The 16,543-nt window shown below is 44.5% G+C and overlaps 1 protein-coding gene across 3 annotated transcripts in view; it reads left to right on the top strand.

The window, feature by feature from the left end:
* The window catches only part of EIF2B3 (eukaryotic translation initiation factor 2B subunit gamma), a 144,035-nt gene extending 127,866 nt beyond the window's left edge, over positions 1-16,169 (top strand). For all 3 annotated transcript variants that reach the window (XM_058680336.1, XM_058680345.1, XM_058680327.1), the window contains exons 11-12: positions 9,168-9,271; positions 16,012-16,169. In XM_058680336.1, the coding sequence (XP_058536319.1) occupies positions 9,168-9,271; positions 16,012-16,064 (157 nt within the window). In that variant the 3' untranslated portion in view covers positions 16,065-16,169. The remainder of the gene's footprint in view (positions 1-9,167; positions 9,272-16,011) is intronic.
* Positions 16,170-16,543: the final 374 nt, after the last annotated feature.

The raw sequence follows: 16,543 nt of genomic DNA, 5'->3' as shown, positions 1-16,543 counted from the left end.
TAAAAATAAAATAAATCTTTAAAAAAAAAAAATACATTCAAAGTCAAAAAAAAAAAAAAACATGGAGCAGGTATTAAGCAAAAGGTTAAGCTGCTGTCTATGGTACTGGCATCCCATTATGGGCATGCCAGCTCAAATCCCTGCTGCTCCACCTTCTATCCAGCTTCCTGGTAATGTACCTGAAAATATAGCAGAAGATGGCCCAAATACATGGGCACTTCCAGGCTTCTGGCTTTAGCGTGACCCAGCTCTGGCAATTGTGACCATTTGAGGAGTGAACCAGCAAGTAAAAGAACTCTCTTCCTCTGTCTCTAACTGTACCTCTCAAATAATCTTTTTTGCTTGTTTTTAAAGATGCATTATTTTTATTTTTATTTGAAAGGCTGATTTACAGAGAGAAGAGAGACAAAAATTTTCCCCTGGCTCATTCCCCCAGTTGCTGTCATGGCCAGGGTTGGGCTGGTTCAAAACCAGGAGTTTCTTCCATGTCTCCCATGTAGATGCAGGGGCTCAAAATGTTTTCCTAGGCACATCAGCAAGGAGCTGGATCAGAAGTAGAGCAGCCAAGACTTGAACCAGCACTTGTATGGGATTCAGCACTGCAGGCAGATGCTTCACCTACTATGCCATGGCATCAACCCCTAAATAAATCTTTAAAAATATGTATACCTACCAAAACTTTATGAAACTGAAAGAAAAAAAGACAGCAAAGCACACAGACGAAAGAAAATCAAGCTGACCTTTCTTATGGCAGTATTGAAGGCCAAAAAAAAATGAAACAGCATTTAGAGAATTGAGAGGAGAAAAAAGTTTTGATATATAAAAGAATCAGAAATATTGTAGGGCTCCAGACATGTATCATCCAGCAATCCTGTAGAAAACTATTTGAAGACATAGGCAGGTCAAAAATGAAACTTGCTAAACTTAGCAAATGGGTGGTAGTTTAAAGTATAAACATAAACCCATTTAAACATAAAACGTAGTCTGTGGTAATTCGGTTACCAAAAATTTTTTTCAAAAAAATTCTATCCATATTTCTTTAGTCATACAGTGTTTTTTTTTGTTTTGTTTTGTTTGTTTTTAATCATATTCTTAAAAATACCAAAATTTTATCTGTATATTTGACTTTGCAATAAAAATAAATAAACCTTTAAAAAAAAGTATTGAATTCCTCAAGGCTGTTACATCTTGATTTCCTCATGTTTCTTTCTTAAATTAAGGATTAAGAGGGATACAGATTTCAACTAAACTATTGTATAGTAAAGCAAATCCCACAGAACAGAAGAAAGGAAAAAAATTTAAGATTTATTTTTATTGTGAAGTCAGATATATAGAGAGAGGAGAAGAGGCAGAGAGGAAGAGCTTCCATCTGGTGATTCACTCCCCAGGTGACTGCAGCAGCTGGAGCTGTGCCAGTCTGAAGCCAGGAGCCAGGAGTTCTTCCAAGTCCCCCATTCGGGTACAGCGTCCCAAAGCATTGGGCCGTGCTTGACTGCTTTCCCAGGCCACAAGCAGGGAGCTGGATGAGAAGCGGGACGGCCAGGATTTGAACCAGCGCCTGTATGAAATCCTGGCCCGTTCAAGGCAAGGACCCTAGCTGCCTGGCCATGGCACTGGGCCCAGCAAGGAAAATTTTAATCAACTCACAAGACCCAGCACTTTTAAAATTTATTTATTTTAATTGGAAAGGCAGATTTTACAGAGAGAAGGAGAGACAGAAAATATCTTCCATCGTCTGGTTTACTCCCCAAGTAGCCGCAACAGCCAGAACTACACCAGTCTGAAGTCAGGGAGCCGGGAGTTTCTTCTGGATGTCCCACATAGGTCCCGGGTTCCAAGGCTTTGGGCTGTCCTCAGCTGTTTACAGGCTGCAAGCAGGGAGCTGAGTGGGAAGTAGAGCACCAGGACAGGAATTGGTGACCATATAGAATTTTGGCACTTGGAGGGAGGTAGAGGATTAGCCAGTTGAGCTATCATGCCCAGGTCCAAAGAAGCCAGTATATTTTAAATTAGGTGACTCAGTAACAAAAATGAGCAGAAACAGGAAAAACGTAGCATACTTCTTGATATCATATGAATTAGCCTTAAATAATTAAATATCACAAATGTAGTGTCAAAGGGGGTGAAAGCAAGCTTCAGAAGGATCCGTAGAGACAGCATCTATAAAATAGTTTAGGGTATGGGCCCGGTGGTGTGGCCTAGCGGCTAAAGTCCTCGCCTTGATCGTGCCAAGATCCCATATGGGCGCCGGTTCTAATCCCGGCAGCTCCACTTCCCACCCAGCTCCCTGCTTGTGGCCTGGGAAAGCAGTCGAGGGTGGGCAAAGCAATACTTCTAGTGTGTGAAGGGAAAAATATGATCAAAGAAAAATGTACAACAAGTTGTACTGTTTGTTTCTTAAGCTATTTATACCACATTTATATTACCATTTTCTCTATACTTGAAATATGTCTTTGAAAAATACATGGTTCTTCATGTAGAGGGACGAAAGTTAGGCTAAGGGCAGGAGCTCCCCAGCACCTGCAGAGAAGCGCATAACTCAGCGTGAGATTGGAGCGGAAGTGTTGTGTTGACTTAAAGTTCTTCGTCACACAGATGGTAAGGCTGCAGGAATCTCCACTTCCATATTCTTCTTTCCCTGGGGTTATGAGTAGATTCAGAAAGTCAAGGAAGGTAAGAACCTGCCACCCCTCAGAGTTACTGAGAAGTTTGATGCCCTTTGCCAACTATTGCCTAGTCAGCAGCTGAAGCAGGCGCCCTAGACAGTGCACACTCTCCACTGTATGGGCTTGCACATTGCTTAGCCTCAGTAAGCCTTACTTTTCTCTGTATGTTTACTGTGGATTGGCAGTCTAGACAGGACTTGTTTGACTTAGTCTCATTTTCCATCCCCTTAGCATGCATGTGTATATAAAGATTCCCAGTAAAATCTTTAATGGAAAAAAAAAATCATTTCTAAGGCCAGTGCCACGGTATAGCAAGTTAAGCTTCTACCTGTGGGCCTGCATCCCACAAGGTTGCTGGTTCACGTCCCAGCTGCTTCACTTCCAATCAAGCTCCCAACTAATTTCCTAGGAAAGCAGTGGCAGATGGCACAAATGATTGGACCCGTCCTCCATTTGGGAGACCCAGAAGAAGCTCCTAGATCCTGGCTTTGGATCATCCCAGTCCTGGCTGTTGAGGCTATTTGGAGTGTGAAACAGTAAATGGACAATCTCTTTTCTCTCTCTCTGTCACTCTGCCTTTCAAAATAAAATGGCTCAATGATTAAATTGTCACCTTACAAGTTCCAGGATCCCATATGGATAACAGTTCGTTGTCCCAACTGCTCCACTTCCAATCCACCTCTCGTTAGGGTGAGGGAAAGCAGGCCTTTGCAGCAGTTTGGAGAGTGAACCAGGAGATGGAGAATCTTTGTCTTTCCTTCTCTCTGTAACTCTGTTCTGTCTTTCCAATAAAAATAAATCTTTAAAAGTAATAAATAAATAAAGGGGCCTGGCACAATGGGTAAATGGCTAAATCCTTGCCTTGAAAGTACCAGTTCCTGTTCTTGCTACTCCACTTCCCATCCAGCTCTCTGCTTGTGGCCTGGCAAAGCAGCAGAGGATGGCCCAAAACCTTGGGACCCTGCACCAACACTTGGTGACCCAGAAGAAGCTCCTGGCCTCAGCTTCCCCTCAGTCCACCCACTTTTCTGACTGCTATAGTCTAAATATTATTTGGCCTCTGAATTCATACAGATCCATTAAACCCAAAACTAAGTTAATTATATTCAGAAAATAAAAATTTATTATAATTATTGTGTTTAGGAGGCAGTTTTAGTGGGAAGTCTCTAGGTCATTGGTAGCATGTCCAAAATAATTTTTTTTTTTAAAGATTTTATTGTTATTGGAAAGCGGATATACAGAGAGGAGGAGAGACAGAGAGGAAGATCTTCCATCCGTTGTTTCACTCCCCAAGTGAGCCACAACGGCCGGTGCTGCGCCGGATCCGATGCCGGGAACCAGGAACCTCTTCCTGGTCTCCCACACGGGTGCAGGGTCCCAAAGCCTTGGGCCTTCCTCGACTGCTTTCCCAGGCCACAGGCAGGGAGCTGGATGGGAAGTGGAGCTGCCGGGATTAGAACCGGCGCCCATATGGGATCCCGGGGCTTTCAAGGCAAGGACTAGCCGCTAGGCCATGCCGCCGGGCCCAATAAATTATTTTTTTAAGATTTGTTTCTATTTATTGAAAAGGCAGAATTACAGGACTGGCGCAGTGGCCTAGTGATTAAATCTTCATCTTGCAACTGCCAGGATCCTGTATGGGTGCTGGTTCCTGTCCCGGGTATTCCATTTCCTTTCCCTGCCTGTGGCCTAGGAAAGGAGTAGAGGATAGCCCAATGCCCTGGGATCCTGTAGTTGCATGGGAGACCCAGAAGCTCCTGGCTCGTGGCTTCAGATGGGCTCAGCTCCGGCCATTGCAGCCATTTGGGGAGTGAACCAGTGGACAGAAGATCTTTCTTCCTGTCTCTCCTTCTCTCTGTAAATTGGCTTTTCCAATAAAAATAAGAAAAGTAGGAAAGAAGAAAGGGCCGAATTATAAAAACAGGGCAAAAAGGGAAGGAGAAAGATCTTCTATCTGTTGTTTTACTCACAAAATAGCTGCAACAGCCTGGAAAGCACCAGCCTGAATGCAGAAACTAGAACTCCATCTGGTTCTCCCACAAGGATAGCAGAGGCACAAGTGATTGAGTAATCTTCCACTGCTGTCCCACAGATGCGTTTAGAGGGAGCTGCATCAGAAGTAGAACTGTTAGAATTCAAACCTACACTCATACGGGATGCTGGCATAACAGGCAACAGCTTGACTCACTGTACCAAAACCATTGGGCCCCAGCAGGTAATTATTACAATAGGGTCAGTTATAAAATTCTAAGCTGGATCCAGCCCAGACCCCTATCCTGGCTCACTGTATGGTCGTTCCTCCGCCATTGCCATTTACCACTTTGACCAGATGCTCAATCCATGGGACCACCCAATTATGAACCTCCAAAACTGTGAGCTAAATAAGTTTTTCTCTTTATAAACTTAGTTACCTCAGGTATTTTGTTGTAGTAACAAAAAAAATTGACTAATATGGTATCACATCTGCAGACTGCAGTAGTGGTTTATGTGTCTCAGGAAGAACTGCACATAAACAACATGGAAGGTTCCTGAGACGTTAGTCAAGCCTGCTAAACATAAGGAAAACCAGGATATCCTGTGAAAATCTAACCTTAGCAATTCCGGCTTCTTCCAGAGGTGTCCACTTACATCCCAGATTCCAAAATAGCTGTTTAGTGATCTCTAATTATGGCTGTTAGAGTTCCTGGGTATTTTTTGTCTGCTGTTTACCTCTTGGTGAGTTCTAATGTTTATATTCTTAGGTTCTTAAACTGCCAGGTCAGATGTATACCCAACGACTTCCTTGGAAAAAGAAATAAGACTTTTCAGAGATAAGCTAGTAACCCACGAATCTTAAATCTAAGGCCTTCTACACTTCCTTATTGTTTTTGGGGGTGGGATTCGAGGGAATTCTTCCCAAAGGAATAGGGACCACCATAACAATTGGACTGTTTGCAAGTTAGGCAGGTTGGAAAGTTCTGGAAGTTCCTTTAAAGCCCACCCACTGAGTGCATACTGAGTCTGTGCCAGAAAGCAAACTGCTACTGTCTGCCAGTTTCTGACCTATACACAGAGGTGCTGTGGCTTTGGCCTTCTGCTGCTGGTGACAGACTTGAATCTTCCAGAAGAGTAGAGACAAAGAGGAATCTGAAGTGACATAAAGCTCTAAAATTCTACTTTGCATCTTGCTAAATGTCCTTTGAGTAGAATCCTTTTAACAGCCTGTGTGTACGTCGATGTTTCCAGGCCTTGGAATGGCCTCTGTACCACCCACCCTCCAGGTCTCCTGGTTAGTTTGAGGGTTTTTTCCTTAGTTGGTTTGTTTGTTTAAATCATGCTCCTACGCTCCCTGTACTCTTCTTTCTGGCTGCCTATTTTTGATGCTTCGTTTCTGACTCAGGGGTGCTGAGTATTCCCTTGTTAGGACACAGCTGTTTTTGCAGAGCCATCTCAGGTCAGGATAGTCACTTGGCAGTTCTAGGCTTCCTCCAGTCTCTTCAGTCAGTCTTTTTGTATGGCATTACACTTCAGTATAGGGATTCTGGACTCACAGACCTCGGAATTCTAAATTGTTCCTTAACAGTCATGTGGTTTGGGGGTAAATGATTCAATTTCTCCATATCTAACCACATCTGCAAAAGATGGTTGCTATGTGCACTGCCTCAGAGATAAAAATGATACCCCCAGAAGCATATAGGAAGGTTTTTTGTTTTGTTTTTGCTTGTTTGTTTGTTTTTACCTAATTAAACAGGTTAAGGTTCCCATCCCAAATCTGCCAATGTGATTGATATGCCAGGACACGGGGAGTGGTTTCCTTTGTTGTGCTACCCAGGTGATTTTCCAGGTGCAATGGCTAAGTTTATACAAGCGACACCTGGAACCAGCATATGGGCAGTAGGTTCAGCTGCCACTTGTGATGCTGGTGTCCCATATCAGAGTGCTGGTTCAAGTCCCAGCTGTTGTAGTTCTGTTGCAGCTTCCCGCTAATGCACCTGGGAAGGCAGAGGAAGATGACCCACCCACATGGGAGACCTGGATGAAATTCCTGGCTCCTGGTTTGTATCTGGCCCAGATCTGACTGTTGTGGCCATTTGGGAAGGGAACTAGTAGATGATGGAAGATCTTTCTCTCTCTCTCTCTCTTGCTCCTGCTCTTTTGCTTTGCCGCTTAAATATATATATGTGTATAAATATATATATATATATATTTTTTTTTTTAAGAATTCATTTATTTTTATTGGAAAGGCAGATTTTACAGAGAGAAAGAGAGACAGAAAGATCTTCCATCTGCTGGTTCCCTTCCCAAATGGCCACAATGGCCAGAGCCGTGCCAATCTAAAGCCCAGAGGCAGGAACATCTGCCCAGTCTCCCACACAGGTACAGGATCCCAAGACTTTTGGGCCATCCTGTATTACTTTTCCAGGCTATAAGCATGGAGCTGGGTGGGAGGTAGAGCAGCCAGGACACGAACCAGCACATATGGGATGCAACACTTGGAGGCAGAGGATGAGCCAGCTGAGCCAATGCTCAGGCCCTACATATGTTTGTTTTTGTTTTGTTTTGTTTTGTTTTGTTTTACTCTCTTCTGGGGCCTGCAATGTTACCTATAGTGCTGTCATCCATTTGTGTGCCAGTTTGAGACCTTCTAGTCCAGTTCCTTCTAATCCAGTTCCCAGTTAATATCCCTGGGGAAACAGTGAACAGCTTTGGTCCCTTCACTCATGTGGGAGACCAAGAAGAAACTTTTGGTTCCTGGCCTCAGCCTTCCTCAGCTGTGGCCATTACAACCATTTAAAGAGCAAACCAGCTGATGGAAGATCTCTGTCTCTCACTCTCTTTGTAACTCTGCCTTTTAAATAAATATTAAAAAAAAAAAAAAAAACACTTCTGGGTCTGGTGCAATGGCTTAATCCTCACCTTGCAAGCACCAGGATCCCATATGGTTGTCAGTTCATGTCCCAGCTGCTCTACTTCCCATCCAGATCCCTGCTTATGGTATGGGAAAGCAATAGAGGATTACCCAAAGGATTGCAACCCTGCACCTTTGTGGGAGACCTAGTGAAAGCTCCTGGCTGTTGGCTTCAGATCAGCTCAACTCTGGCCATTGTGGCCATTTGGGGAGTGAACCAGCAGATGGAAAATCTTTCTGTCTTTTCTTTTTTCTGTGAATCTGATCTTTTAAAGATTTATTTTTTATTTTTATTACAAAGTCAGATATACATAGAGGAGGAGAGGCAGAGAGGAAGATCTTCTGTCCGATGATTCACTCCCCAAGTGAGTGCAACAGCCGTTTCTGTGCCGATCCGAAGCCGGGAACCAGAAACCTCTTCCAGGTCTCCCACACGGGTGCAGTGTCCCAAAGCTTTGGGCCGTCCTCAGCTGCTTTCCCAGGACACAAGCAGGGAGCTGGATGGGAAGTGGAGCTGCCGGGATTAGAACCGGCACCCATATGGGATCCAGCACGTTCAAGGCAAGGACTTTAACCGCTAGGCCACACCACTGGGCCCTAAGATTCTTTTATTTTTATTGGAAAGTCAGATTTACAGAGAGGAGACAGAAAAAAACATTTCCATCTGCTGGTTCACTCCCCAAATAGCCTCAACTTCCGGAGCTGAACCAATCCGAAGCCAGGAGCTAGGAGCTTCCTCCTGATCCTCCTGGTCTCCCAGGTTTTAGCTCTCTTCTGTTGATTCACTTTCTTATCCCCACGAATGGCCAGAAGCAGAAACTGACAACTCGGAGTCTCCCATGAGGATGTCAAGAACCCAATTATTTGAATCATTACTGATTCCTTCTGAGGGTTCGCACTGGTGGAAAACTGAAGCCAAGAACTAGAGCCAGAAATCAAACCCAGACACTGCAGTGGAAGCTAGCATCTTAACCACTAGACAACTGCCCAGAGTCAGATGGTCCTTAAATACACTCAGATGCTAAGGGTCAGTGGTGCTGTTCATGACAGTGTGTGTTTGGGTTTGGAGTAGTCTTTTATGTGGAATGGTGCTAGTTTTAAAATATCTTATTATTATTATTCACTGAATGAATATGGTTTTAACTACCCAGAGTCTGTGGTGAGAGTGGTGGCGAACCCATTGTTTCCAGAATTGCTCTGAGATGATTCATGATTTTGGAGCTTCAAGTGAAATTAGGTATTGATGTGGATATATATCCCCAGATGAAGTAGATCAGTCCAGGAACTAGCATCAGCTTTGCCCCCTGACCAAAGGAGGAAGATTATATGGAATTTTGTGCCTCTGAGTTTGGATCCCTAAAGAACTGAATTTTGGATATTTGATATTTTCAGGCCCCAGCAGAAAATCATTATGAGCAGCATATCCAAACTCCAGACCTCTCTAAAGTCAGGTCTTCCCTTGGCCTGCCATTCTGTCTTCAGGGATATCTTGAGGTTTATAGTCATTAACCAGACTGAATGGCTGTTCTTGGCCTAAGGAACAACCTGAACCCCAGTCGTGGGGAGGCTGGGGGTGAAGCAGCCACCCTGTAAATTGACTGTTTGTTTTACAGAAGCAGCATACACGGCAGCGTCATCTGCAACAATGCCGTGATTGAGAAGGGAGCAGAGATCAAGGACTGCTTGATTGGCAGCGGCCAGAGGATTGAAGCCAAAGGTAAACCAGGCCCAAGTTACAGTCCCACATCCTTTTGCTACCCCAGCACACTGGCACAGACACTGTCCTGTGCTCCGTGAGCAGAGTGAGAGGCAAGCACGTGTGCACACTGCAGGGAACAGTGTACATTGAGACATTGATGCCTACCTTGGAGGATTGCTATGAGGATTAGTTACAACAGAATGTTGTTCATTTATTTGTTTTACTTGAGAGGCAGAATTAGAGATCTTGCATGTGCTGGTTTATTCCCCAAATGGCCACAACAACTAGCCATCAACACAGCCTTCAAGATCCATTACAACAGAGGCATTTCAGGAAAAAATATTCACCCTAATAAGAAGTAATGTCATCCAGGCCCAGCGCAGTAGCCTAGTGGCTAAAGTCCTCTCCTTGCATGCACTGGGATCCCATACAGACGCTAGGTCATGTATCAGCTGCCGCACTTCCCTCCAGCTCCCTGCTTGTGGCCTGGGAAAGCAGTCGAGGATGGCCTTGGGACCCTGCATCCACATGGGAAATCCAGAAGAGGCTTCTGGCTCCTGGCTTCAGATCTGCTCAGCTCCAACTGTTGTGGCTACTTGGGAAGTGAACCAGCAGACAGAAGATCATTCTCTCTCTCTCCTTTTCTCTGTTTTAACTAACCAGAGTCTGTGGTGAGAGTGATGGATAACCCAATGTTTCCATAATTGTTCTGAGATGATTCTGACTTTCCAATAAAATAAATAAGTACGTATGTATATATATATTTTTTTTAAGAAAGTAGTAACATCATCCAAATTCCAAAGCTATTTTTTTAGGTAGATTGACAGAGAGGAACAGAGAGCTTCCATACATTGGTTCACTCCCCCAAATGGCCTAAATGGCTAGGGCTGGTCAAGGCCAAGCCAGGAGCCCAGATCTCCATCTGGGTCTCCCAACTGGGTAGAGACGCCCAACAATTGAGTCATCTACCACTGCATTCCCACACACGTTAGCAGGAAACTGGATCAGAAATGAAACAGCTGAGACTTAAATCAGCACTCTGATATGGGATGCCAATATTCAAGCAGCAGTTTAACCCACTGTGCCATAATGTCAACCTCCAGTTTCCAGGCATATTAATACCACAGAGTCACTACATCCATAGCAATCCATCTTTCCAAAACCGTGACTCTTAATAATCTACTTCAGACCTCTTGGCCCCTTTTCACACTACCAAAAGAACAAGTGGGTGCCAGTTCTGCTGCATCAGGTTAAGCTGCTACCTAATGGTGGCATCCACAAGTTCCTGCTACTTTTCTTCCAATCAAGCTCTCTGTTAACGTGCCTGTAGGATAATAGAAGATGGCCCTAGTGCATGGGCTCCCACCTTCCATGTGGGAGAACAAGGTGCAATTCCTGGCTCCTTGACTTCATTCTAATCCAGCTGTGGCCATTGTAGCCATGTGGAGAGTGAATCAGCAGATGGAGAATCTCTCTGGCTCTCTTTCTCTCAATAGACATATATAACTCTGCCTTCCCAATAAATAAATCTTTTTTAAAAAGCCGTTTTATAACAACTCTGGCTTTTCTCACTCCATTCTATAATTCTCATTTGGCAAAAATCTTGACAACTAAGTTTGACCTTTTTCTCAAACAGTGGAAAGACCACAGCCAAGAGTCAAAACTTGGAGACCCCTAATTGTACGCTTCCTCTGAGCCTTCTTCCTACTGTCAGTGAGCGAAGCTGAATTTGTTCCCTGTGACTGCAGGAGTTGCCATGATGGTAGCACCTGACATAGATCAAGGCCTGACACATAACTGATGCAGATTGCTTCTAATATCCCTGTGAAATTATGTCAACCTCCCTGAATCCCCATGAGCAAGGCCTTCTCTCACCTCTAGACCAAGAATAGACCAGAAGGAAAAGGGGAGAATAGGGAAGACGAGCCAGAAAAGGCTCAAGTGTTTATTTGGAACTTGGCAAAGCAGAAGAAAAATGGTGCCTTCCCCTGTCAGGCACCTCATTCCCTCCTTGATCTGTAACAGGAAGGTTCAGAAAGTCAGCTGGAATTGGAATTAGAAAGAAACAAGGGCCCGGTGCGGTGGCCTAGAAGCAAAAGTCCTCGCTTTGAATACGCCGGGATCCCATATGGGCGCCGGTCCTAATCCTAGCAGCTCCACAATGTTTCAGTGGCTCAATGTTCACTTTGCACATGCTGGCATCCCATATGGACACTGGTGTCCCAACTGCTCCATTTCCCATCCAACTCCCTGCTTGTGACCTGGGAAAGCAGTGGAGGACGGTCCAAAGCCTTGGGACCCTGCACCCGCGTGGGAGACCTGGAAGAGGCTCCTGGCTCCTGGCTTCAGATTGTCTTACCTCTGGCCGTTTTTAAAGCTTTTGTGGCCACTTGGGAAGTAAACCAGCGGATAGAGATCTTCTTTTCTGTCTCTCCTTCTCTCTGTAAATCTGTCTTTCCCCCCCCAAAAAAATAAATAAATAAATAAATCTTGAAGGGACGGAGGGAAGGAAGGAAGGAACGAAGGGGGCAGGGGAGAGAGGAAGGGAGCAAAGGAGGCAGGGAGACAGAGCTTTGCAGTCGGCTTGCCCGCTGGGGTATGCATGAGTAAGAAGTTGGAACTGGGAACAGAGCTGAGATTTTAACCTAGGCACTGTGATGTGGGATGCCGGAATCCCAAGTGGCATCTTTAACAAATGCCATCGCCTACACAAACACACACAACCGTGTGAGAAGACTAGAACCAAAGGTAGGAGATGATTCTCTCAAGTCAGAGAAAAACTATTGAAAGTCAAATTAGAATCTATATATCATTTGACTCAGAATCTTTTATTTTCCTGTCTCCTTTTTCCCCTCCCCTTCTACCCTTTTCCTCCCACATGGGATTGCCTTTATCTAAATGATGACATATCAACAAGCTTTGTGACAGATCTGATTTGAGTTTCTCTTGTTGTTGGAGAAAGAAAAATAATCCTATGGGAATTCTGGACCACCAAACACCTTTCGTTTGCTTATTGCCTATTTTAGGCACTGGAGTGGGGGGATAGAAATTTGGCATAGCTCTTAAGCCACCACTTAGATCTATTACATCCTATTTCTGAATGCCTTGCTCAAGCCCAGCTCCTCTGCTTCTGACCCAGCTTCATGTTAAGGAGCACTATGGATAGCAGTAGGAGACATCTCAACTTCCTGGGTCCCTGCCACTCACATGAGAGACCCAGATTAACGTCCTGGCTTCTGACTTCAGCCTGGCCCACCCCCTCAATGTTGAAGACATCTGGAAACTGAATCATACATGAAAATTTTCTGTTCATTAATCTCCTCATTCCTCTACCCTACAAATAAAAAATGAAAACTAATCAGGATCAGCACTGTGGCAAAGTGGGTAAAGCCACCACCTGGATTTTTGGCATCCCAAATGGACACGGGTTCATTTTCCGGCTGCTCTACTTCTATTCCAGCTCTTTGCTGATTTGCCTAGGAGAGTAGCAGAAAATGGACATTCCCTCTCTCTGGAGTCTCTCTCTCCATCTCTTCTATCTAACTCTTTCAAATAAATAAAAAACAATTTCAAAAAAAAAGTTGAGTTGTGCCAAGAACTAACTAAATAGGTTCCTAATTAACCCTCTACCTGTAAAAATCTAGAAGTACTTATTTCTTTACTCTGACTATATATACTATGAGTAAGTAGACAACAAACAATAAACCTTATTCTTTATTTTAAAGCAGTTTTTATTTATTTGAAAGTCAGAGTTACAGAGAGGGGGAGAGATAGAGAGACTCTTCGATCTGCTGGTCTCAGTTGCTACAACTGTTGGGACAGGGCCAAGCCAAAGCAAGGAGCTTCATCTGGGCCTTACATGTGGGTGACAGGGGCCCAAGGAGTTTGGTCATCTCCAGCTGCCATTAGGAGGGAGGTGGATCAGAAGTAGAATATCCAGGGCCCAACGTGGTAGCCTAGCAGCTAAAGTCCTCACTTTGTACGCCCTGGATCCCATATGGGCATCGGTTCGTATCCCAGCAAATCCACTTCCCATCCAGCTCCCTGCTTGTAGCCTGAGAAAGCAGTCAAGGACAGCCCAAAGCTTTGGGACCTTGTACCCACATGGAAGACCTAGAAGTTCCTGGCTCCTGGCTTTGAATCAGCTCAGCTCCAGTCTTTGTGGCTACTTGGGGGTAAGCCAGTGAATGGAAGATCTTTCTCTGTTTCTATTTCACTCTGTAAATCTGACTTTCCAGTAAGAAAAAGTAAATCTTTTAAAAAAAAACTTTTTTTTAAAGAAGAAGAAGAAAAAGAAGTAGAGTATCCAAACACAAACTGGCCCCCATTTGAGATGTTGGCTTTGCAGGTGATGGCTTTACCCACTCTACCACAATGCCAGCCCAAGTCTTACTCTTTTAAAACAAAATTTAAACGTGTTTATTTTTAGGATATATATGTATGTATGTATGTATTTGGAAGGCAGAGTTACAGAATGAGAGGGAGAGACAGAGAGAACTTCCATCCACTGGTTCACTCCCCAGATACCTGCTATAGCCAAGGCTAGGTCAAGCTGAGGCCAGGATGCAGGAGCAACTTTTGGTTCTCCCACATGGGTGCCGCGGCCCAAGTACTTAGGCCGTCTTCCACTGCTTTCCTGGAATCATCATGGAGCCAATTCAGATGTGAAGCAGCCAGCTACTCAAACTGCCACCCATATGGGATGCCAGGGCCGTAGGTGGAGGCCAAACATGCGATGCCACAATACCAGCTCCCACCGTTCTGCCCTAAATGGAGGAATTATGGCTAAATCTTGGGGGGTGGGAGTCTCTTTACCAAATATACAAAAAGAAAAATCTTTCAAGCAAAGGACAGCCATGTGAACACCTAAAAACAGAACAGTCCAGTGTGTTGAAAACTGCAAATCAGTGAGAATGGGGTGCAAAGGAGACGTAGGAAGAAACAAAGCAGGAAAAATAGAACTGGTGACAAAGCTGAAATCGCAGAAGCCTCAGTGTTTCCAAAGCCTCAATAGAGAACCACTTCATACTGACAGAATAAACAGAGTCATACCTGGTCCTGTCATCAAGGATCTACATTTTGCTGCACCAAAGCCTTCTAGACAAAATAAAAGGCCTTGAGGCCAGCCCTGTAGTATAGTAAGCTAAGTCTCCACTTGTGGTACCAGTATCCCATATGGGTACCAATTCAAATCTCAGCTTGCTCCACTTCTGATCCAGCTCCCTGCTTATGGCCTGGGAAAGCAGCAGAGGATCAGTCAGGTCCTTAGACCCCTCCTCCCACATGGACAACCTGAAAGAAGCTCCTGACTCCTGGCTGTGGTATGGTCAGAGGACAGGAAATGAGAAGGAAAATGAGAAGAAATGAGGCTAGAAGGATATTGAGAGATACCCAAAGAGAGATATCTTATTTATAATAGGAAAATACAGCAGTCCCTCTTATCTGCTCAGGGCTGTTTCTTTTTTTTTTTTTTTTTTTTTTAAAGATTTATTTATTTTTATTACAAAGTCAGATATACAGAGAGGAGGAGAGATAGAGAGGAAGATCTTCCGTCCGATGATTCACTCCCCAAGTGAGCCGCAACGGCCGGTGCTGTGCCAATCCAGAGGCAGGAGCCAGGAACTTCCTCCAGGTCTCCCACACAGGTGCAGGATCTTGGGGATGTTTCAAATCATTCTGAGGATGCCTAAAGCTATGGTGAGTATCAAACCCTACATCAACCATGTTTTTCCTATATGTGAATATCTATGATAAAGTTTAACAATATAATAGCAAAATAGAATAATTTGGCTTTTTTGAGGCCTTTTATTTATTTTAATCTTTTAAGTTTATTTTTATTTGAAAGGGAGAGTTAGGAGAGTTACAGAGAGAGGAAGAGAGAGACAGATCTTCCATTTGCTGGATCACTCCCTAAATAGCTGCAACGGCTGGAGCTGCACCAATCCGAAGCCAGGAGCCCAGAGTCTCTTGCAGGTCTCCCATGTGGGTGCAAGGTCCCAAAGCTTTGGGTGTCCTCTACTGCTTTCCACAAGCAGGGAGCTGGATGGGAAGTAGAACCACTGGGATTGGAACCAGCGCCCATAAGGGATCCCAGCACATGCAAGGCAAAGACTTTAGCCTAGGCTACTGCACCGGGCCATGTTTCCTTTCTTGTATCTCCATGTATTTGCCCTTTGTTTAACAGCCTAGAATGACTAATTTTTCATCACTGCCTGGAAAAATTTGTACTCATCTTTAAATACCCAGCACCTGGGTACAGTACAATACCCTGGTGGTTAAATCTTTGCCTTGGCGTCTGTGGAATTCCATATGGGGTACCAGTTCTAATCCTGGCTGCTCCACCTCCCATCCAGCTCCCTGCTTGTGGCCTGGGAAAGCAGTCAAGGATGGCCCAAAACCTTGAGACCTTGTACCCACGTGGGAGACTTGGAATAAGCTCCTAGCTCTTGGCTTTGGATTGGCTCAGCTCCGGCCGTTATGGCCACTTGGGGAGTGAATCAGCAGATGCAAAATCTTTGTCTCTCTGTCTCTCCCTCTCTCTGTATATCTGCCTTTTTAAATTAAAAAAATATGTAAGTTTTTGAAAAAATAAAGACCCAGCTCCAATTCTCCTTTCTATGTTTTCCCAAGAGCCTCTTGAAAGCAGCGCTATAGCAGAAGAGAATACCAGCTTATAAACACAAAATTCAAAAGAGTTGCATTTGAAATGACATCTTTTGCTGCCACTTTTCAGAAAACCTTTTCCTTTTCTTTTGTAGCTAAACGGATGAACGAGGTGATCGTGGGAAATGACCAGCTCATGGAGATCTGAGTTCTGACCAAGGCGTACTGCGTCCTTGTGGCCCCCAAAAGAGAGGTGTTGTCTGGCCCACCTATTTGATTCTGTATTTATTTTCAATAAAGAAAATCTTTCAAAGGTGTGTTGGATACTGACTGAACACCAGAGCTCCATCGTAAAGGCTCTGTTAATACACAGTGTGTGTGTATGAGTCATCTCATGCAGACCATCTGGAGCAAGCATGCCGAACAGGAAGACACATGGCCTGAGTTGGTATACCAAGGTTATCCAGCTGGATTTGTGGCTATCCAATGGGAAAAGCTCCTAGAAGCACTGCTTTTCTGCCCAGTGGACCTCAGTGGTCCACCATGCTCTCCCACGTGAAAGGACTTGAGCACTCAGTCCCTGACCCTGGTCAGGCTTCCTACACCCGCAGACCTAGCTGCCTACAGAGCCATTCCTGAACATCAGTTCAGGACTTACTATTCTTTGCTTCCTCCTGCTACATAAAT

This window comes from Ochotona princeps, chromosome 2 (genome assembly GCF_030435755.1).
Source record: "Ochotona princeps isolate mOchPri1 chromosome 2, mOchPri1.hap1, whole genome shotgun sequence".
NCBI classification, from domain to species: domain Eukaryota; kingdom Metazoa; phylum Chordata; class Mammalia; order Lagomorpha; family Ochotonidae; genus Ochotona; species Ochotona princeps.
Note: the sequence above shows the minus strand (reverse complement) of the source record. Positions and strands in the feature narration are given on the sequence as shown.